The 22,348-nt window shown below is 58.6% G+C and overlaps 1 protein-coding gene across 22 annotated transcripts in view; it reads left to right on the forward strand.

The window, feature by feature from the left end:
• Nucleotides 1-22,348, forward strand: part of NRXN2 (neurexin 2) — a 108,309-nt gene that overhangs the window by 84,237 nt on the left and 1,724 nt on the right. For 17 of the 22 annotated variants that reach the window (XM_004596714.3, XM_004596715.4, XM_058662844.1 and 14 more), the window contains 5 exons: nt 67-248; nt 4,589-4,760; nt 7,804-7,893; nt 11,343-11,668; nt 13,905-13,983. In XM_004596714.3, the coding sequence (XP_004596771.2) occupies nt 67-248; nt 4,589-4,760; nt 7,804-7,893; nt 11,343-11,668; nt 13,905-13,983 (849 nt within the window). The remainder of the gene's footprint in view (nt 1-66; nt 249-4,588; nt 4,761-7,803; nt 7,894-11,342; nt 11,669-13,904; nt 13,984-22,348) is intronic. The other 5 variants (XM_058662847.1, XM_058662845.1, XM_058662846.1 and 2 more) reach the window with 1 other exon arrangement.

Raw genomic sequence — 22,348 nt, forward strand, 5'->3', positions numbered from 1 at the left:
TACTCCCCCGAGGACCCACTGAGCCCAACCACCTCATCTCTCTCTGTCCTTCTCTTCTCTCTGCAGCTGGGACCACATACATCTTTGGGAAGGGGGGAGCCCTCATCACCTACACGTGGCCCCCCAATGACCGGCCCAGCACGAGGATGGACCGCCTGGCCGTGGGCTTCAGCACCCACCAGCGGAATGCTGTGCTGGTGAGGGTGGACAGCGCCTCTGGCCTCGGGGACTACCTACAGCTGCATATCGTAAGCATCCACTCTACAGGCATTCACTGTCAATCGTCACCCTCTTCCCAGTTGGTGGGGGAGATCCTCACAGCCTCTGTGCCTCACCTCTGGAGCTTCTGGCCAGGAGCTCTTGGCTTCTTTGGAGACCAAGCTCTCCTCTCCCTCAACACAGCAAGCTCCCAGAACTGCATGGTCTGATGGAGAAAGCCCAGCTGCCCGCTCATGGACATACCTGTGCCTGCTATCTGACCTCAGCTAGAATGGAGGGCCCCTTGGGCCTTCCAGGCTGTACTGCAGCCTTCAGAGCTGATCCTGCTTTGTGACTGTCCCCTGGCTGCTACCTGCTCAACTTGGAGGCCACTAAGACAGCCATTCTTCTGTCCCTATTCCTGGCCCCCTTCTCAGACCTGCCTGCCTCAGAAAAGACTCTCCCTGCTGATTGTGTCCCCAGGTACTGCCCCACCTCTGTCCCCAGTACTGCCCTGCCTCTGTCCCCAGGTACTGCCCCACCTCTGTCCCCAGTACTGCCATGCCTCTGTCCCCAGTACTGCCCCGCCTCTGTCCCCAGTACTGCCCTGCCTCTGTCCCCAGATACTACCCCATCTTTGTCCCCAGATACTGCCCCACCTCTGTCCCCAGTACTGCCCTGCCTCTGTCCCTAGTACTGCCTTGTGGTCCCCAGGTGCTGCCCCGGCCTCTGTCCCCAGGTACTGCCCTGGCCTCTGTCCCCAGGTGCTGCCCTGGCCTCTGTCCTGCCTTTGACCTATTTTCTAATTGCTGTAATTAAAGCAATGGGACTGTGTGTCCCGAGTCCTTGCCTGCAGGGCGGGTCTCTGTCGCTGCCCTCTTCCCACCTGTGAGGCTGTGCATGCATGGCTTTGGAGCAAGTTCCCGAGTCTGTTTCAGCTCTCTGCTGCCTACCTTCCCATCCTCTCTGGCTTCATCTGTGCCTCACTGGTACACATTCCTCCACCCCATCCCATATCTTCCTTCCTCTGCTGGTGCCACCCACCTAGCCTCCCTGTGCCCAGGCAACCCACACACATGCACCGTAACTGTGGACTTAGCCCCTCCCCATGTCCCCTCCTGCCCCCTGTCTCCCTCATGCCCACAGCTCTTGACCTCCGTTCTGCCTCCTACCTTATTCTAGTCTCCAGGCCATCTCTGCTCTTTCCTGGCCCCCACCCCCACTCCACCCACATCTCTGGTCCTGCCCCACAGCCTACCCTTTGACCCCTGGCCTTGGCTCTATTTCATTTCTGGATTGATCTTCTGCCTGCCCTCTCCTCACATCATAAATTCTGGGCCTCTGACCTACGTCTCCATCTCTATATTACTGGCCCCTTTAGAGCTGCCCTGTGTCCCTGTGTCCCACGTGCTGGCCATGACCAGTCCCCCCTGAGCTAGCTGTGGGTGAATAGACTGATTAGCCTCTGTGTGTGTTGGAAAAACCTGGCTGGGGCCATTGGGCTTTGGTGAGGGCAGGGTTGGCAGCAAGGGTGTGTGTGTGTGTGCGCACACAGAAGGTTCTAGAACTGGGATCCTACCCTGTCCTGTCCGCTTGGGCACATGGCTGCCAGCTTCCATCACCCAGGCACTTGTCAGCATGCCAGGTCCGAGGGCCAGAAGGCAGGGGGCATGAGGGACGACGTCCTATGGACAGAGCAAAGCTGGGGTGGACGTAGTGGCTGATGGGCGTGGAACATGTGAAGCCACATGCGAAAGGAACACAGAGGCGAGATGTGGATGAGTCCCGGGAGGCCTCCCTTGTGTCTGCATGTGACCACAAAGATACATGTGGTAGCTGTGCATGGCAGCCTGGCGTGCACAGGACGGTGTGGCAGAGTGCAAGGTGGCTGTGTGTCAGGACAGCAGTCTCAGCTGAGGAAGAGAGGTTGGGTCGTGCGCTCCCTGAAGCAGCAGGCGGCCACCCATTTGTATCCATTCCCTGTGGAGTGCTGTTTGCTGTGGTCTCAGTCTCCCAGCCATGGGACTGTGTGTCCCCGAGTCCTTGCCTGCCAGGGTGGGTCTCTGTCCCTGCCTTCTTCCCACCTGTGAGGCTGTGCATGCATGGCTTTGGTCTGAATCCCAGCCCTCCAGGGACAGTCCTTAGGGGGTAGGGGGAGGCAGGGGTGACTCATTTGAGGACAGGGGGCTGTGGGGAAGGTCTACAAGTGAGTGTGTGTGTGTATAAAGCACTGAGGTTCAGCCTGTGGCACTGAGCCCCACTGTGTGAGCTGGTGGTGTGGTTGTCTGTGGCTGGCTCCAGGTGGCAGCGAGGCTAACAGGTGGCCAGGGGCCTGGAGAAGGGCTCTCCTCCTCTTTCCTGCCTCACCTCCTCAGACCTGTGCGGTGAGAGGGGACTGGTACCTGGGTCTTGCTGGGGTGTGGGGTGAGGGGCAGTGGGGAGGGAAAGGCCTGGCCCTGCAGCGAGGCAGCCTAGTGCAATGGGTGGCGATGGGGTGGGGGAATGGGAGAGACCTGGGCAACATACGGGCTGAATTCCCTTTGGGGCAACCTCCCCAAATCCCTCTTCCTCCAGTGACACATCAGCTCCCACCACAGCGTCATTAGCAGCTCTCAGAGAGTGGGGAGGCGGCAGGAAAATAAGAGAAAAGCAATTTGACGTTTCTAATAAAGCGTCGCTCCACTTTGCCAAATTAATTTTGACTCCCATAATTATTTGCTGTAGGAGCGGCCGCGTTCTCCCCACCGCTGCCTAATGAGGTAATTGGGGAATTAGGAATTAATGACTTTAACAGAAGTGACAACTGACTTCACATCGGGAGCAGCTCTGGGGAACTGCCTCTCCCCGCCCACCCACCACTCCCCACTCGCCCTGGAGTGCCACTCCCCACCAGGCTGCCTCCTAGGAAACCCAGGTGTCCTGTCTGCACCTGCTCCCATGGCTGGGGCCCTTGGCCCACCCAACCACCTTCTGCAGTGCCCGGCCCCTTGACCACCACTCCAGCCCTGGGCGGAACCTTACCGAATGGGAGAATGAAACTGTCAGAGGCACCCAAGGGACTGATGCTATTCCGGGCCGTATTATTACTAACAATAGTAACGAGGAGTTTCGGCTCTCGTGCACGCGCGTGCGTGTGTGTGGGGAGCAGTGCTAAGCCCATCTCCCTAGGGATGCTGTCAGCCTGTGGGTGGTGGATGGGTGGGGCTCACTGAGACTCCTCCAGGTTAGCCTGGCCTCAGTTTCCCTGCTTCACTGCACCGGAGGCATATGTGTGTGTGTGTGTGTGTGTGTGTGTGTGTGCTCGCGTGCAAAGGTATGAGCCTGCAGATGTGTGTGACTGCACTGGGTGCTGGGAGATGGACGGCTGGATCCTGCAAGTGGAGAGGAGAGGGGCACGGCGTGGCTTCCCAGCTGCTTAGCCTGCCCCCCACTCTGTCTGCCGACCCCTTCTCCACACCAACTCTTGGCTCATGTGTGAAACACCCCTGTTCCCTCCCCCAGTGCCAACAAACCTCTTGGCTCTGTCTCACATAGGAGGTGACAGCCAAGGGGTTCCACCTACCCAAGCTGGGCTGGGGCGGTCTTTCAGGAAGACCCTGGGAGAGTAGTGTGTTTCTGTGACAGTTCCCAGGACATGTTTGGTTCAGGGTGCTGAAGGGACCCCTTCTGTGTGCCATGTGGTGTGGCCAGAGGCTGGGGGCATGAGGGGCTCTGTTCAGGATTGCTGCTGGCAGGCAGGTGACCCAGCGGCCATCTGCTCGCTTAGCTGGACACCTGTGGTCTTCACAGCCTCTCAGAACACCCCCCTGTGTCAGCTCTCCAAACCAGAGTCTTCCTACTCTGCAATGCAGGGGGCAGGGCATGAGTCAGGCCAACTGGGGAACCCAGTGTAAGCCCTTTTAGGAGGTGTGAGGCCCCTCGTCCTAACTCGGTTCCTTCCCCCATGGGACTTGTGTGGGTCATGGTGTGGGCATTACAGGAGCAGGGCTTGTGGCCCCCACAGGGCCTGGGGTGCCTGCCTGAGTTGGAGTGGTTTGGGAGAGATTTCTCCCTCTCTTATTCCAGCACTGCATCTGGAAAACACTGCTTGGCCTGGCTCCTGGGCAGGGCCCCCCACGGGCCTGGGCAGGGCCCCCCACGGGTCTGAGCCCTTCCTTTCCTCCAGACCTTGGTGTCTGTCCTCTTCCTGCGCCTCTCCAGCCCTTTGCCCCCCCCCACACCCCCAGGCACCCCTGGCCCTCACCTCCTCCTCTGCCGTCATGTCTTAGCACATATGCCTACCTTTATGGGTGAGATCTGGGGAGGGTGGGATCAAGCTTTGCAGGGCTGTGGGGGCACCTGTGAAGTGCTAGCAGTGAGTGTGTGGCTGATCTCTCTTCCCTGTCCCCAGGACCAGGGCACTGTGGGGGTGATCTTTAACGTGGGCACGGATGACATTACCATAGACGAGCCCAACGCTATTGTGAGTGATGGAAAGTACCACGTGGTGCGTTTCACTCGAAGTGGTGGCAACGCCACGCTGCAGGTGGACAGCTGGCCGGTCAACGAGCGGTACCCAGCAGGTAGGTAGGCGGCTGGGGCGTTTGGAGGGGGTGAGGCGGCGGGGCGGGGCCTCTGATGCCAGCCACGTTAGCACGGCGGGGGGGGGGGGGGGTGGCGGGCTAAGTGCAAAGGCGGGCCTAAAGCAAGGTGTGGGTGGGGCAAGGTGGAGTAGGGAGGTGAGATGGTGGAGGTGAGAGTACACCAGTGAGGGGGCAGGTGCTGGGAGGAGGTGCGGGGCTGCCTGGGAATTGTTCAAGGGCCGTGGGAAGAAGAGAGGGAGGGCAGAGGTAGGGGGAGCCTGATGCGATGGAGGGAAGGATGAGCTTAGAAACCGAAGGACAGGCGGAAACAGGGAGGGGAGAGAAAATTCGGAAGTAGCAGAAACAGCATTTTTGGCAAGGAGGCAGTGCTGTTCCCAAGGACAGAACCAAGGTCTTTAAAAAGAGCCAGTGAGGGGCCCGTCTGCAGACTTGGAGGGCTGGATCAAGAAGCAGCCCCAGGCACCCAAGGAGAAGGGCCCCCTGGGATTTAAGGGAGTCAGGGACAGGGGAGAGCCGGGGCAACGCTGGACAAAGCCAGGACAGAGGACAGGGAGAAGTGAGGGGCTGAGGAACCCGGGGGGAAGCAGTGGAGGGCAGCGGAAGTGGTTCCTGAGACCCGGGTGGGAACGAACGGGGACAGCCGCACAGGGAGAGGAAGCAGCTGGGGCAGCGGCAGGCACAGGGGTGCCAGCATGGAGGCTGTGGTCAGGCTCCTGCAGGGCCCAGCCGAGATGCGGAGTGTCTGCTGCTGCCCTGGGGTGAACCAAGAGGGGTGTGGGCAGGACAGCATGCAGGCCCTCCTGGGTGAGCTTAGGTTAGGGTGCAGAAGCAGGTACACGCTTACGACACCCAGCCACAAGGTTTGTACCCAAGCATTTTGGGGGCAGCTCCTGAAGATAGAGTCCCTCCCCCGAACCCCAGGCTGATAAACACACCAACTGACCCCAGACACTGGGCGGGGACTTGGGACTTTCATATGTCAAACATGTGAAGAGACAGCTCTCCAGAGAGAGATGCAAGTGTGCAGTTAGGCCCCAGTTGTGTCCCAGCCCTCCCCCAGGAAACCCCATCCCTCATCCCTGCAAGCTGACACTGAGCTCCCAGGCTCTGTGGCCGTGGGACAGGGGACATGCACCAGGGCCATCTTTGTAGGATGATGACGTGGGCCCGTGCGGCATAGGGCTGAAGTTGAGGTCTGGTGTGGACGCACGAAGGCCTCCTTGCGTCAAGCCAGGGTTGGACCCACAGCTTCACCCTAATGAATCCAGCAGGCCAGAGACTGAGGTGTCACACCTGTGACTCTGGGGCCTCTGGTTGCCAGGTGCCTCCATACCTGCCAGGCAGGCCATGTGGCTGCCTGTGTGCCATGGGCAGGGAGCCAAGCCCCCTGGCGGGTTAGGGCAGCAGCAGGCAGGGCCCGGGGCCGGCACATGTCTGGCTCTTTCCAGCCCTTGGATTCTGAATCAGCAAGCCCTGTATACCTAATCCCAGGGCTTCTCTGGATAAAGTGTGTGACCCGGGATGAGTTACCTTCCAGCCCCTGGAGGATGGGGGAGGGTACTGTGAGGAGCCCCGGGAAAAGGCCAAGGAGGGCTCGGCCGCCGCCTGGCAGAGTAACGACCTGTCTCCATCCAGGAAGATGTGTGCCCACTCCCCTCTTCTTCCTTCCGGGACACACACCTTGGATGATTCAACTCAAAGCGAGGTGTCCTGAATCTGTAGGGAAGGCAGGGAGTCTCGTGGTAGGGTAGGCACTGCCTGGGCACACACAGACATGTGGGCACACTTGTGGGAGTCATGCGCAGGTGGGTCTGGGCCTTGGTGCCTGGCCCCGCCACTGCCCTGAACAGCGTGTCAGTGGTCTGTGCAGGGGCAATGGCCAGGTTCCCAAAGGAATTCCATCTCTCCCGTCTGCTACTGCAGACCGGGATTGCCCATGCTGCCCAGGGGAGCACACGTATGCCCTGGTACTGACCAGCCTGTGTCCACACAGGTGTGTGCGCATGCATATATACACATGCATGCCTGTGGCCTTCCTTGTCCTCAGGGGTTGCAGACTGGGGGCCCAGAGAGGACCAGGCGGGGTCTCCACATGCACAGGTGCAAGGGAGGTTAGAGAAGGGGCAGGGCCCGGCAGGGCCAGGGCCAGCCCGGCGAGCTGAAGCTGGGTCCCTGTTCCCTGGTTCTAGCAGAAAGGTGCTGAGAATCTTGAACGAGGGGTAGGGGCTGCGACGGGAAAGGCACTGGGCCGAGCAGGTGCGGAGGAGGGCAGGGTGTTCAGGGAGGAGGGACAGGGAAGCAGGTGCCACACTTGAAGTCACCCTAAGTGGCTGTGACCAGGTGGCAGCACCTGCAGGATAGGGACCCGAGAGGGCTCAGGTGGAAGGCAGGAGTCAGGAGTGGGTTGCGAGATAGGAAGTGAGCGGAGAGATGGCTGTGGCTAACTAAGACAAAAGGGGTTGCTTGGGAAAGTGGTTTAAATCTCATCATGAAACGCGTGCCGGGTGACCCTCCTAAATGCCGCATAAACCCTGCTTAACCTGTCCCTCCCACTTCTAAACCACCCTCTAAACAGCAGTAACCAGCTGGGCCATGATGCCTGGCTGTCCCCCAACTTAAACCTGCTAAATGCCCACCCGGCCCCGCTGCCTCGGGAGGGGAAGGAAGCGGGGCCTCCCCCACAGCTGGTCCGTGGTGAAACCTGCTTGACCTGCGCCCTTTGGCTTCAGCTGCCTTTCCTTTACATCCCTTCCTTTTTCTTTTCTCTCTCTCTCTTTTTTTTAATTTTTGGGGGGTTGCTGCCACCCCAGGGTGGGGCAAGCTCCTGGGGGAGACTAGGGAGGGGTTCCCCACCCCGGGCAGAAGAGGGCCCCAGCTTTGCTTGCCAAGCCTGCTCCTCTTTCCGTCGGATGTTGCTGCTTACTGTTGAGTCTCCTGAGAAACGCATAAGTAACTTTTCTAACGCTAACGCCTTTGGACTTCGCTGCCTGAGAAACCTACTGTCTTTCTAAACTTTTCCAAGGAAACTTTGATAACGAACGCCTGGCGATTGCTAGACAGAGAATCCCCTACCGGCTTGGTCGAGTAGTAGATGAGTGGCTGCTCGACAAAGGTAATTAACCAGAATTAATTAATTAATTAATTAACTTTTAAAAACACTATCTTAAAGGTGCAGAGCTCCCCCTGAACCCCTCCCGTGCCTTGGCCAGCACCCACCCCGGCCCCCCTCGAAGGGACCAATTGTTGGGCCAGGATACCCCGTCTCCTGCTTATAGATAAGGGGCTGTGAAGTGCAGGGTGGTTACCCGGGGTGGGGGATGAGGGATTGGGGTGCCACCTTCTCTTTCTAAACCTAGACTAGGAGCAGAGCGATCTCCGAGACCTGGGGTCACCCCAAGCAGGCGGGAACACAGGCTCAGGAGAGGACGGTCTTGGTGGGAGGTCCCTGCAAGGGCCACTAAGGGGCAGGAGGGCAGGAAAGACCGACAGGAAGCTCTGGCGGCAGGTGGGCAGGCCTCAGCAGGGTCAATCTAAGAAAGGGAGAAGTGGGGGCCCGAGATCCTACAGGAAAGCCTCCCCCAAATGTGGGTGTGCCTCCGGGACCCCATCTTCGGAATGGGCCCTCCGTAGGGGAGGTAAAGGAGAGGTGACAATGGGGCGGGGGGGGCCAGGTGTTGGGGCAGTTAGGGGCAGTGGTCCCATATGGCTTCCTGTGTCTGCAGGCTGATGAGCAAGGCAGAGAGGGCCCTTGCTGAGGCCTGCAGGTGGTGGGTGAGAGAGAAAAGGCATCTTGCCATCAAAGGAATTCGGGGGCCAAGGGCAAAAAGTCTCCCCATTTTTTCTGGAGGAGGCCTGCAGGGGGTGAGCTCTGTACCTCTAAGGCTAAACTCTAGGGGGGAAACAGACTGTTAAACCACCACTAAACCAGATGATAACTGTGTTCTTAACTGTCCACTGGGGCTTTCCCCAATAAAATCCCTGATGTAACGCCTAAACATGCTGCTAACCAGGTGTGATAAATCCAAAACAGGACCAAAAAAAAAAAAAAAAAAGTTAAAGGGACTCTAACCGACATCGCTAAAACCTGCAGCCCCCAGCCGCAATGGGCTGCCCTCTCCAGCAGGGGAAGCTTTAACCCTTTGAGGAGTTCCCGGCAGGTGGAGGCAGGTGGAGGTAGGGGCCATGTGGCTTCCTCTCCATTACCCACCTCCATCTCCTGGAGTCAGAGGCCGAGGGAGCAGTCTGGGCTGGGGATGGGACAACTTGGGACCCCCACCAAGGGTGAGGGGGTGGCACACCGGGCAGGCCCTGTTGGGGGAAAGAGTTGTGACTTGAGGGTCAGGTAGGGGGTGACCACAGGCTGTCCTTGCCAGGTGGCAGGTCTCCACTTTCTTTTTTATTTTTATATTTTGAATTGGAAAAGCAGAGTTACAGAGAAGGAGAGACAGAGAGAGAGGTCTCCACTCCACAGCAATAGCTGGACTTGGGTCAGTCCAGAGCCAGGAGCCAGGAGCTTTTCCAAGTCTCCCACATGAGTGGCAGGGACCCAAGCACTTGGGCCATCCTCTGCTGCTTTTCTGAGATCACAAGTATAGAGTGGATGGGAAGTGGAGCAGCCAGGACCTGAACCAGTGCCCAAACGGGATGCCAGCACCTCAGGCAGAGGCTTAGTACGCTGTCCCAACATGCTGACTCCTGCACCTGCTCTTCAGAAAGCAATAGCATGAGACCTCTCAAAGTGTGCAAGGAGGAACCCACTTTTTGGTGGCCTTGGTTTGAACCCCGTGCATCCTCAGGGAGCCAGGGGCAGCAGGCATGTCTCAGCCCACCCTCTAGGCACATCTCCAGGAGAAGAAGCAATGTATTTGAGAGCAAGGTCTGAGTGCTCTTGGTGGGAATCCAAGGCTCCCTCAGTCTGCAAGTTCCACAGCCACAGATGCAAACAACCTCACACAAAAAAATGCTCGAGACAAAATTTGTATCTGGGCCGAAACCGTGCAGACAGTTTTCTGGTCATGGCTCTGTAAGCAACGTGGCATAAGAACTGTTTACATGGCGTGTGTGTGGTTATGTGTTAGAGTCATCTACAGAGGGGTTAGTGCCTGCAGGAGGGCAGGCACAGCTCCTGCACCTGCTAGGGGGTGGAGCGGGCCCGGAATCACCCCACTGTCGCTCACAGTCAGCACCTGACATCTGGGAGGTGCTTGATACATATTTATGGGATGGATCCGATTCCCAGTTGCAAAGCACGTGCCAGCAAAAACAGTCCCATGAGAGACACTCAATCATAAAGAGGTTTACGGTGCAACACACTGGGAAAGTGCTGATCCCAGTCCCTTATCTTGGGGATGCATGTGGGTGTGAGTTTAGGAAGAGCTGCCAGCACTTGGCCACTTGTGAGATGGTTGTGAGTGCTGGCCCACGGTGGGAGGCAGCGAGGGCTACCACAGCAGTGACTCTTGAGGGCTGGCCAGAGGCTGGTCAGATGGCAAGGCACCCCAAAGAGTGGTTCCCAAGTCGGAATGTCCTCAGCCCGGGTTTTGGGGCAGGGCAAGCAGGCACCTAACTTTTAAACCAAATCTTTAACGAGGCACTAACCAGATACTAACTGAGCTAAGCCAGGTCTTAAATCCCCAGCACTGGTAGCTGAAGGGCTGGGTGGGAGAATGGGCCACAGAGGTGTCCCTCTGCCCTGCTCCTCCCCCCCAACCAAAAGGCACCAAAACCAAAGCTAAATCTAAACTTAAACATAATAAATATCTTTTCTAAAAACCAAACCAAAAAACCAAACCAAACCAAAACAAACAAACAAAAAAATACAACAAACTCAGAGGGTTAAACCGACCCCCAGATGCACTAAAACAAACGGAAAAGCCAAAACCCCACGCAGGTGGGCAGGTGACGCTGCCAAGTGCTGAGCGCGATTGGAGCTGGAGCGGTGTTTATATGGCTGTTAGCGAGCGAAGCGAGATCCCTTTAACATTTTCTATTTCTGATGGGCTCTGGGGGGCCAGGGGTGGGGCTCCAGGCTGTGGCTGGGCCCTGGCAGGGGAGGAGGGGTAGCAGGGTTGGTCCCAGGGCCAGGAGCCCCAGTAGGGGACCCCCCTGTGCCCTCCTTCTCTGCCCTCCTCCTAGGCCTGTCTCTGTCTCTTGTCTTTGCTGCTCTCCAAGGCTTTCTCTGGTTCCGGGGGGAAGGGTGGTGGTGGTGGTGGAACCGGCTGTTGGCATGAGGGAAGAGGAGGAAGGAAGTGATGATCCCACAGGGGGAGGGGACAAGATGGAAGAGGCATGGGGTGGGCAGAGGGGGTGCCTGGGCCCCCTTTTCCAGCCCTTGATGCTTTGGGGCCCCTTCCCTGCCGGGCTCTGGGGGGCAGGGGGCTGAGGCTCACAAGGCCTTTCCCTTTGGTTGTCTGTCCCTGCCCTGCCTCCGCTTCCCACCCCAACACCTGCTGGTTTCCTATTCCTTCTGCCCCTGCTCTGCCCTGCCTTCCTGCCTGCCCCTCACTGCCTGCTCCTTCTGTGTTGTCATCCCACCCCCTTCCTCTCCTCCTCCCCCCTCAGGCCGCCAGCTGACCATCTTCAACAGCCAGGCTGCCATCAAGATCGGGGGCCGGGATCAGGGGCGCCCCTTCCAGGGCCAGGTGTCCGGCCTCTACTACAATGGGCTCAAGGTGCTGGCGCTGGCCGCCGAGAGCGACCCCAATGTGCGGACCGAGGGGCACCTGCGCCTGGTGGGGGAGGGGCCCTCCGTGCTGCTCAGCGCGGAGACCACAGCCACCACTCTGCTGGCCGATATGGCCACCACCATCATGGAGACCACCACCACCATGGCCACCACCACCACACGCCGGGGCCGCTCCCCCACGCTGAGGGACAGTACCACCCAGGTGAGGCCCCTCTGGCTGGTGGACAGGTGATGGGGGTACAGCTGAGGGCAACTGGGACGCCCTGGGTGGGTCTGGGTGGCCCGGGCTCTGCTGGGATCCTGAGGCTGCCATCTGTAACTGTCACAGTGACGGTCTCCGAGAGGCGAGCCGAGGTCACACTTTGCTCTGGTCACCACGGCGACAGTGGGTGTTAGAGTAACTACTGTTTCTTTTTCTTTTTAAACCTCTTCTTTCTGCCATTCCTCAGCTGTGGTCAGAACTCTTCTTGGAAATAATCACTTAATTTTTAAAAAGTGTTTAGTTATTTCATTTGAAAGGCAGTGTTACAGAGAAGGAAAGACAGAGAGAAACATCTTCCATGCACTGGTTCACTCCCCAAATGGCTGCAATGGCCAGAGTTGAGTCAATCTGAAGTCAGGAGCCAGGAGCTTCTTCTGGGTCTCCCATGTGGGTGTAGGGCCCCAAGGCTTTCGGCTGCCCCTTACTGCTTTCCCAGGCCACAAGCAGGGAGCTGGGAGGAAGTACAGCAGTTGGAACTTGAACCGGTGCCTTTAAGGGATGCTGATGCCCCTGGTGAAGGCTTAATGTGCTATCCCACAGTGCTAGAGGGAATCATTGGCAGGGTGGAGGGGGAGTTTTCTGCCCCAGCTGGTCTAGGAAAGACCACTCCATCTAGGCAAGGGTGCAGGTGGATTGACCCCTCTACACAGCTATCCCTGTGTTAGCCATGCCCTGTGTTGTGTGGGCACCCATGGGAGGCAGACAGAACCCGACTAGCACCGTTGAGGTTGGAGCTGGTGGATGTTTGCACATAGTGGTGGACAGCCCTGGGCGGCTGTAGGCCAGGGACGGATGTTCCTGGTGGGCTCAGGTCTTGCATGGGGAAGGCCCTGGCTGCACTTTGGTGCCCTCATGGGTCTCCTCTGTGTGGTCTCATGCTCTGGGTGCCCCAGGGTTCTTCTGGGTGCCTGTGGGCCTGAGGGTGGCCATGTTGCTGTGGCCTCCCACCTGCTCAGGTATTCCACAGGGAAGAGCTGGAGGGGGCAGCCAGGGCCAGGCTCTTCTGGTGGTGCCACCAGTGCCTGCTTGACCACTGGCCCTGGGAGGGTTCACAGCTGACCAGAGTCCCCACCCCCTACCTTACCATCTCCAGGCCCAAGGGACCGCTGCATTTCCAGGGCAAGGGAAAGGGCTGGGGTGGCCTCTGCTTCTCCCTCCAACCAAGGAAGTGGGGTCCATTTACTCCCAACAGTCTGTGCTGCGAGCCTGGAGCTGACCCATGGGAGAAAGACCAATGTCTGCCCCCTCCCCCTCCCCCAACCCCCACCATGTTCATGACCAAGAATGCAAAGGCCCTAGCCCTGGGATGTTGGGGTGCAGTGCCCCGTTAGGTGGTCAGGGAGGAAAACCCTCTAGGCTCAGGAGAGACTGTCTGGGTGAGAGGTGGACCCCAGAATCCTGGCTGGGGACGAGAAGCACCTGCAAAGTTTTCCAGTGGTGACTGCCGGGGGGGCGAGTCTGTCACCCTGCGCTTCACCTTGGCACTGGCCCTCTCCTCCCCACCCCGACCATCTCCCCAGCCCTTCTGCCAGGGGTTTTGGGTTTCACTATTTCGCCTTCTTCCCTAACATCCCTTTAGCACCGTGCCTCCTGTTCCCCTGCCCCTGCCCCAGCCCTTCATACTCGTTCATCTTGGGGATTCTCTTTCTTACCAATCAGGGGAGAAAATGCTGACAAAATTGACTGCCGTTGTCATGGCAACTACAGCCCTCATTATGGTGTGTGGTCCAAGCTCTCTTGGCTTTGGGAAGGGGGTTTGGGAGAGAGGTGAGGGCTGATAGGGTAGGTAGAACGGGGCCAGGAGCCATCGCCCTGCATTCTGCTCCACCTGTGCTGGCTTCCCAGCATCCCTGCTGGACTGAGTCCTGCCTCTGATGACCAAGGCCTGGCCCGTGGAGCACCTTGTTTCCCAGAAATCCAAACCACAGCTCCTGCTGTCTTATTGGTCCTCAGGAGCCGCGGGGGCTACAGGGCTGGTGCTGTGACGTGTCCCTTGCCTGGCAGAAAATGAAACTCCAAGGCCACCCAGCACATGGCAAGACGGCTGGGCCTGGGAACAGGGCTGCCCATCTCAGCCACGACTTGCCCCTGACCCTCATGAGGCAGCCATGGGGGTCTGCCGACCACCCTGGAACCGTGTCTTTCCCCCCACCCCACCCTTCCTCTTGCTCTCCAGAACACAGATGACCTCCTGGTGGCCTCGGCCGAGTGTCCGAGCGATGATGAGGACCTAGAGGAATGTGAGCCCAGTACTGGTGAGTGCCTTTCCCCCCTCCCCTGCCCCGGGCCCACTGTGACGCTGCGGGGAGGGGGGCGACTCCCCGGCCACCTGGCCCCCACCCCAAGGCCCACACCAGGCCTTAGCCTTCCCCTGACAGCATCCTTCCCCTCCACACTTCCTTGCTGAGAGGCCCCTCAGTGCCCTGTGGCAAGGTGCGTTTTGGGCTGCCCACCCCAGAGGTAGAGAGGTCCTTAGCCTGGGGTCCTAGGGTTGACGACCAAGGGATTCTGGGAAGGAAAGGACAAGATAAGTAACTGCAGCTCCCATGAGTCCTTGGGGTGGAGGGTGGGGAACTACAACTCTCATCAGCTCTTGGGTCTGGAACTATAACTCCCATCAGCTTCCGAGAGCCAGCTGCTCTCTTGGCCACAGGTAGAGGAAGTCTGTCCCAAGGAGGTGTGAGGAGGGGGAATGGGGGTGGGCGGCTGACGCTTCCTGGACTGCTAGGTCACACGGGCAGCTAGCTGCACACAGTTCTGCCCAGCTTTGTGCTGGGTATACGTGCTTCCCGAGCAAGACTTGAGGTCTGGGCAATCAGGGTCTGGGTTTGACACATTTCCAGAGTGGGGAGGGACTCTGCCGGAGGAGAACAGGATGGCTGGCAGGGTCAGTGGGGGTGGGGGGCTCCCTGGAGGCATGTGCCTTGAGGGCCAGCTGTGTGGGCTGAGGGGAGGAGGGGGGCGTGGAGTAGAGCAGGGGTGCCAGGGTACTGGGTTGCTCATCTGAGCAAGATGACAGAGCTGTGTAACCCAAGGAGGATGGCAGCGACTGGATGTGGCCAGGTATCTCAGTGGAGAACATGGGCCTTGGGAGGTAGAGTGGCCACCCACATCTTTTTTTTCCCCAGGGACACTGCTCATTACTTTGCAGTGGTCATACCTGTGATGTTGGTACCTCTGGGCTGGGAATGGGCGTTGGTGCCTCCAGGTCAGGCCAGGGGATGTAGCTGGAAGATGTGTAGTGTGCCCTGGGAGTCAGGGTTGGGGTTGCCCTACCAGACCCAGAAGAGACAGTTGAGCTGAGTGGAAAAAATTGAGGGCCCAACAAAAAGGGAGTGGGACCTGCATGGAACCTTTGGGCTAGGGGTCAGAGAACATGGGTGGCCTATTTGCCATTGTGTCCTCCTGGGGCCAGGGCAGTAGGGGCAGCTGTCAGCTGCTAGGCTGGAAAGTCACCTGACTCCAGGAGCCCCAGGGCCTGTGCTCTCTGAAACCAGTGTTGGCTCATGGATGTACAGGCTACCTCACCAGTGCTCTGCGAGGCTCGGGGCCTCCGGCTCATCAGTGCCCAGGGCCATCAAGAAGTGGCCTGGATGGTGCCCTGGGGAAAGAGGGCTGTGAGGGTGCCAGGCTGTGCCACCTGTGTCCTTGTCTACACACTCAGGGATGGGGACTCTTGGTGATGGGAGGACTCTGCTCTCCTGGAACCCTGCAGTGGGCTGACTAGAGCCAGATGGTCACCACCCAGGGACCTACAGTGCTCACTGGCCCCCCACCAGGGCCATACTCTGTCCCCTTCTGACATTTTAGCTTCCCGGCCCTGGCTCAGAGTTTGGTCAGGACCCTGGGTGTGATGCTGAGCGCGTGGGCTGGCCACCTGAGCTCTTCTAGGCTCAGGTGCTGGGATGGGAAGGAAAGGAAGAGCCACCCCTTTTCCCCCAGTCAGGGCTCCGGATCAGCCTCCTGTGAGAGGGGTCCACTGATGTGGGTTGGGGGAAGACAAAAAGCTAGGGTGGGAATATTGGGGGATGTCCCCCAACACCTTATTTGAGCAAGAAGATCTAGAGGAGGGGCAGGGTGGCGCTGAGAGTCTCAGGAGGATGCTGGCAGAATCTACCTGCCATCTCCCAGTGCTGGGTGAGCGTGTGGCCTCCCCTGGTGCCCAGGACAAGGAGGAGCCGTCTCCCTGGCAGAAGGCCAGGCCACCTCCCGGCTCCAGGATCATCGTCAGGGATGGAGGCAGCCTTGGCCTGAGGCTGTGGCTGCCACAGTGCCTATCAGCGCCTTCACATCCCTTCCCGCTTCTGGCTTCTCATTCCCAGTCTAGGTGGGGGTTCTTGGGTGCTCCATGCAACTTCCCACCCTTCTGCGTAGCCCGGGTCCTCAACAGACCCCTCCCTGACTTGGGGAGACGGTCCTCTACAGTGGTAGTTCTGCTGGAGGTTGGTAACCCAGCCAAGGAAGGGGGTTGTATACATTGGAAGAGAAGCGTCTTTCAGGGTTGGCAAAGGCCCTGGCCCCTGTGGTCCCAGCTGGCCTGATCCACACACTGCATCCTTTGTAGCCCTGTGAGAGCTCACACTATAGGCTCCTTGCACACTCACACATACACTTATAGGCCAGCAAGGTACATATGTGTGTGTTCAGACATGTCCCACTCTGAACATGTGTGTATGTGTCCACACGTGACTTCAGACTCCAGACCCACACACATTTGTACGCAACCTGGAGAGACACGCTCATGTATGCAGAGCTCTACTCACAGGCTCTGGCTTCCGGCCACTCACGTGCCTCCCAGAACCATAGATACCTGTGTTCATTTATGGTCCGGCTAGTACACACGTACCCGGCCCGGATCCACTCAAGTCTGAACTCTTAGAAGTGTGTGTCTACGCCTGGGTGCCCAGGGCTGTGCAGGCACACATGCGCCATGGCTCACCCACGCAGCTGCAGAGAGGAGCCATGCCCACGTGCACACAGGCACAGGTGTATGCATCCTAAAGTGTAGGCTGCATTCCCAGCCGCAGGGGTCCGCATGCACGCACACACGCCCATCCTGCTCCTGTCAGGGGAGACCCTCAGGAGCTCCTGCTTCAATGCCCACTCTTGTTCAGGCACACACATACTTAGACCCCTTGAGGCGTGATGCATAGACTTGGTTCTCAGGCCGTGTACTCAGGCACGCACGCACGCATTGCTGTGGGCACATGCACACACAGACTTGTATGTAAGGCCACACACACGCACACACACACGCAGGAGCGAGGCCCTTGGGAGCAACCACTGGCTGGATCCCACAAGACTCAGCCACCTCAGCTCAGGACCACAGGCCCGCAGGTGAGCGCACAGAGGCTGTGCAGACAGTGCTTGCTGTTGTCACACACAGACCCCGCACCATCTGTGCCATGCCCCTCGCTGCTCAGTCACCGTTTTTCCTCCTTGGGCGTTCGGAATGAGCGTCCCTGATTGGCAGGCAGCCCTCTGCAAGCGGTGACTCAGGGCCTGGTTGCCTTCCCTTGTGTGGCTGCACCATCTCCAGGCGTGCCTGCCCCAGTTGTGGTGGGAGGAGGCTGGGCTGGCCCTGGCAGGGGCACACGTCACTCCCACTGCTTTTTGTAGCCCTGAGCTCTGCCATAGAAGCAGAACTGGGGGCCAACTGGTACATCATTTGCACTCAGTTCCCTCCAAGAGACAGCCCCAAGTCTTAAGCAACCAGGGCTTTCATGTCACAGGAGGTGGTGGCCACTCCTGCCTCCACATCCAGAAAGCGGTGGCAGGATGGTGGCCACTGGCTCAATCAAACCTACTGGGAAACAGGGCAGGCCAGGTGGCACACATGGCTCCTAGCCGCTGGTGCCCAGGGGAACTGCACCTGGCAGCAGGCAGGGTTCTCGCTCAGACGCTGTCTGCCACTGCCCACTTCCTAACCCTTGCCGCCCACCCCCCACCATGGCCACCTCCAGAGAGGACCTCGGGAGAAGGAGGCACCACAGCGTTGACCCTTCCTTCTTCCCACTCAACGTCCCTGTGGGACCCAGAACTTGCCTCACGCAGTCTCCGTAGCGAGACCAAGAGCTGTTGCCTGCGCGTTGGCCGGGCCCCAGCGCCTCTCTGCTTGTGCCCACCGACCTCCCTTTGTCTCTTTGACGGGGATGTCCTGAGGACGTTTGGAGCAGTAGATGGGCAGGGGACATATATTAAATCTGAAGCTTGCCATGGCCGAATCCCTGGTGCGGGTGACAACTTCTGCTGGCCAGTGTCCCCCATTGCCTCTCTGTTTTTGAGTTCTCTCTCACTGTTTTGGGGTTTGCAAACTTTTGCAGGGCCCACAAGTCTAGGATGTCTCTGTTTGGTTTAGTTTTGCTTGTAAACCAGTCACCTCTGACCGACTGTTGTGTGCTGTTAAAAGCAAAGGTTGAATATGGGAGGCATTTGGCGCACTTTCCCTTGGTGCCGCAGCCTCCAGCTGGGCACGCTTCGTGTGAGCCAGCCTTCCCCTGCACACCCGGAGTTGTCATCCCTCTAGTCTCCACTTCTGGCTCCTGGGATTGTCCTGGGAGCACACAGGGGTCTCTCAGTTACCCTGAACCTCAAGGTCTGTGTCAGCTAAGGCTGCCTCTGCTCCTAAAATAGGCTAGCCTTGATTCTCATCAGTTAACTCAAGTTTCTCACTCAGGTGCCCCCATGCCCCAAAGGGTGCATCAGAGCCTCACTTCTCCCATCTGGGGCTCCTCTGTACTCGGTTATGGAGGGAAAAGCACGGAAGCTGGCACATGGGAGGCTGCTGCAGCCGGTCCTGGCAGGGACCCACTGCTCACTCTACAGCCCTGCTTGCTGTGTTGCAAGGGATGCTGGGAGATGTAGTTTGCTGCTGGGAGAAGCTGAAGGACACTGCGTCTGTGGCCCGTTACTATGACACAGCAGCTGAAGTCAGCTTGCTTGGTTCACAGTTTTAAAGGCTGAAAGTCCAGGAGGCTCTTGCAAGGGTTTCCCTTGGCTGTGTGCCTGACACTGGCAAGTCCCGAGGCGCACACAGCATCACATGGCAAGAGGCAGGGGCCTACCAGTGGCTGTGTGTTTCTCTCTCGCCCTGTGCACATTAGGCCACCAGGATACAGCTGTTGAGAAGCTCTACTTTGACCCCCTAGTGGAGGCAGGATGTCCTACTACCTAAGGCCTCATAGTGGGGGTTCAAAATCAGCCTTACACACACAGACTCACATCCAAACCGTGCCCTGACGTGTTAGCAAGGGTCACTGCACGGCATGTGTTCTTGGGGGCACGTACATGTTCAAGGGTGCTCAGGACCCAGGCTCATAGACCACGGTGCCAACAAGGCCACAGTGTGTGTGTGTGTGTGTTCACCCACAGTGTAGCTCACTTCTCGAGTCCACCCTGGCGTCTGCCCTGGCTGTCTTGGTGTCTCAGGGTGGGCACAGGAGCACCACCCACAATGGTATGAGTTGTTTTCTGCCTGACAGGTGAGTAAGGATGAGTGCCAGCTGGCGCCCTTCTCTCCCAGCTGCACATGTCCTGGGCCCTGACATAGGGTTATGTCCACCAGGAGGAGAGACCAGCTCGTTGCAGCTGTGCATGGAGGGGCTGCACCTGCTGGCTGTATCCATGACAAGGGTCCGCATTTCTCTAACCTACACCAAATGTCCACGAGAACCGTGGCCTTCTTGCTCTGCTGGCCCCAGGGCAACCCCCGGTACTGGTGGAAGGTGTCTCCTCCAGCATCAGTCTCGGCCATGATCTACCGCGGTGCTCCATTCCACGCTGGGGGAGAGGGCAGCATATCTTGCTTGGATGGGTGCTTGTTTGGGGCTGACTGCTTTGGTCAGAGTGGAATTCTCTGTCACTGCCAGTCCCCTCCCTCTGAGCACGCAGGGCAGGGGGCTGCACCTCTGCTGGGTGTGCGCCTGTGTTTGTGAGTGCCACAGCTGCCTGGAGTGGGGAGCGATAGAGGTTACTGGGGCAGAGGTAGGGCCTTATCAGGCTCTGATGGCTCCTGAGGGGGCACCCCCTGCCCAGTACACACCCTTGGTTTGCAGCTGCTGGGGTAGGACCCAGGAAAGCCCAGCACCCTGTTACATGGTCTGGTCACATGATCGCTCAGAGTCTCGGCCATGTTGAGTGTGAAAGAGGAAGGGTGTTGGTGGTTTCTCTTGTCTGATGGAGGGAGGGAGCAGGTACAGAACCCAGAAAGTGGTGTGGGTGAGAGAAACCCCCAGGAGAAGACCCCCCTCCCTGAGGCAGAGTAACAGTGGGGTGGAAGATGGGGAGGACAGGGCACCCCAGGAGAGCCCCACCTAAGGGGAGCTGGGACTGTGAGGATGACCCAGCCACAGGGCCCAGAAGGACTGTGGGAGCTGAGGGGGCAGCACGAGGAGAAGCAGGGAGCCTGTGAGTCAGGGAAGATGGTTGCAGGGGCTCAGGCTGGACAGGACTTGTCTGTGGACAGAGGCCTGGAGCCCTGACAGGCACTTGCGCTGCTGGTGAGTGAGCAGGTGGTACCAAGCTAAGATCCGTGCCCAGCTCAGCCTGCCCAGTCCCCATCCAGGGCAGGCTGTGCCTCAGCAAGGGCCTCCGGTCTGCTCTGAAAGCCGGGCTTGGCACTTGGCTGTAACCCTGCTGTGGCCAGCTGGTGGTGAAGAATGAGCGCCTGGTGATCTGGTCTAAGATGGAAGCTGGGATGGCAGGGGGCTCCTGCGAGTCTCACTCAGCTGCCCTGTCATGGAGGGGGGCACCCAGCCCTTTAACCTGCCCCTTGGCAAAATTTAACGGCAGGACAGGGAGGCTGGGTGTTAGGGAGATGGACATTTGGATCTTTGAGCTTTGCCTGGCAGTGAGTCCAAACCCATGCCTGCAGCATAGGGTAGGAGTGAGACAGGGAGCAGCCTGGGAAGCCTGCTTGGAAGAGGAGGTGCTGGGCTGGACTGAGGTGCATGAGTGAAAGAATAGGGAAGGTGTTCTGAATTAGAAGGAAAGATCAAGGAGAGGGCTGGGTGGGGACCTGTAGCGAGCACCCCAGGGTGCTGTGAGGGAGCCCAGGATGACAGCGCTTGAGAGCTGACAGCTTGTGGTCCCTTGGTCAGGGAGCAGGGTATGGAGCTGTGCTTTGGTGGGACTGGGAGGAGGTGCTAAGCTTTTCCACAGGCTGAGAGGTCTCATGGGAGCCAGCGTGGCCTCGCCTTGCGCCTCACACTGGTTTTATGAGAACGAGCAGCGGTCCCAGCAAGCTGGGATAAACTTTCTGTGGGTCACACAGAAATTGGGTGATGGAGCAGGGCTGTGGCCTCCTGGGTTAGTATCAGAGCTGTGCGTCGGGCAGCCCTTCCAGGAGGCATGGTGGCTGGGGGAAGGAGGAGGCTCAGACTTCTCTGGGCCCCTGGTGAAACCTGGCCCTTCCCTGGATTCTAAGAGATGCATAAGGTTTGACCCCAGGCCTCAGCATTGTCATCCCTACAAAAACGGGGGTGGGTCAGGCCTGGCTTCCCTGCATTTGGGGCCCAGCCTGGGGGAGTCCAGCAGCCGCAGAAGGGCTGAGCAAGTGGGGCAGCAGGGCAGACCCTGACTGCGGTCCGCTGGCCTGCTCAATGACTGGACACTGAGACTTGTGGGTCCAGCAGTGTGTTTGGGGCAGCCAAGGCCAGGCCTGTGGGCCCGAGGGTAGAGGGGAGTGGACAAGGCACAGTTGGCAGCAGTGGGCAAGTGGTCCCTGGCGCTGGAGACCCTGGGTTGATGGTGGTGCTTGTGAGTGTGGCCTGTGAAGACCACACCCTCTAGAGGCAGGGCAACCTCCAGCTCCCAGCCACCCTTCAAGAGGAGCCAGCTCTCCCATCAAGCCCCTTCCCGGACCCAGCAGCCCAACTGCAACTCCTGCTCCTCTGCCCAGGCCAGCACTTTGAGAGGAAGTGCAGGAGGCTGATGGGAATTGCCAGTTGTCAACCTAAGGACTGATGGGAGTTGTGGTCCACACACCCCTCCAAAGTCTAGCTGGGAGTTGTAGTTCTCACCCTTCAAGGGCTGATGGGAATTGCAGTTACTGTACAGGGAGCCCCAGTTACCAGACCTAGAAAGGGGGTGACCTTACCCTGCCCCATAAAACCCTTCCCGTTATTCCCTCAGGGCCCTGTCTTAGCAAGCGCATCCTCCCCGATGGCTGTGTATTTTCTTTTCTTTTTTTGCTTTCTTCTTCTTTCCGTTGTTTTATTATTGTTTTAACAATAATAAGAAGGCCAGAGGGGATCAAGCCCTGGCCAGGTCCTGGTGGCCCATGGGGGTTCTGGGGGAGGAGGGGAGGGAAGCAGTGGGGGTCAGAGGTGGAGGGTGAAGGAAAGAGGAAGGCAGGGAGTTAGGTTGAGTTCAGAAAGCTGAGGGGCCCTGCCCACCTCCCTGCCTCTGCACCAACTGGTCTCCCAGCATCCTGTGGAACAGACCCCCTGATCCAGCGTGCTGCTCTCCTCTGCTCTCCTACCCACTTCCAGTAGCCCGTTAGCCTCCCAACACCCCGCACACGGCCACTCCCTCCCAAGCCCTGTGCCTTTACAGTTCTGACCGGCCACCTGTCCCCTGTCCATTGCCTCTTCCCACTGCCCCCTCCCCTACACGCGGATA

The sequence above is a fragment of the Ochotona princeps genome, chromosome 4, assembly GCF_030435755.1.
Source record: "Ochotona princeps isolate mOchPri1 chromosome 4, mOchPri1.hap1, whole genome shotgun sequence".
NCBI lineage: Eukaryota > Metazoa > Chordata > Mammalia > Lagomorpha > Ochotonidae > Ochotona > Ochotona princeps.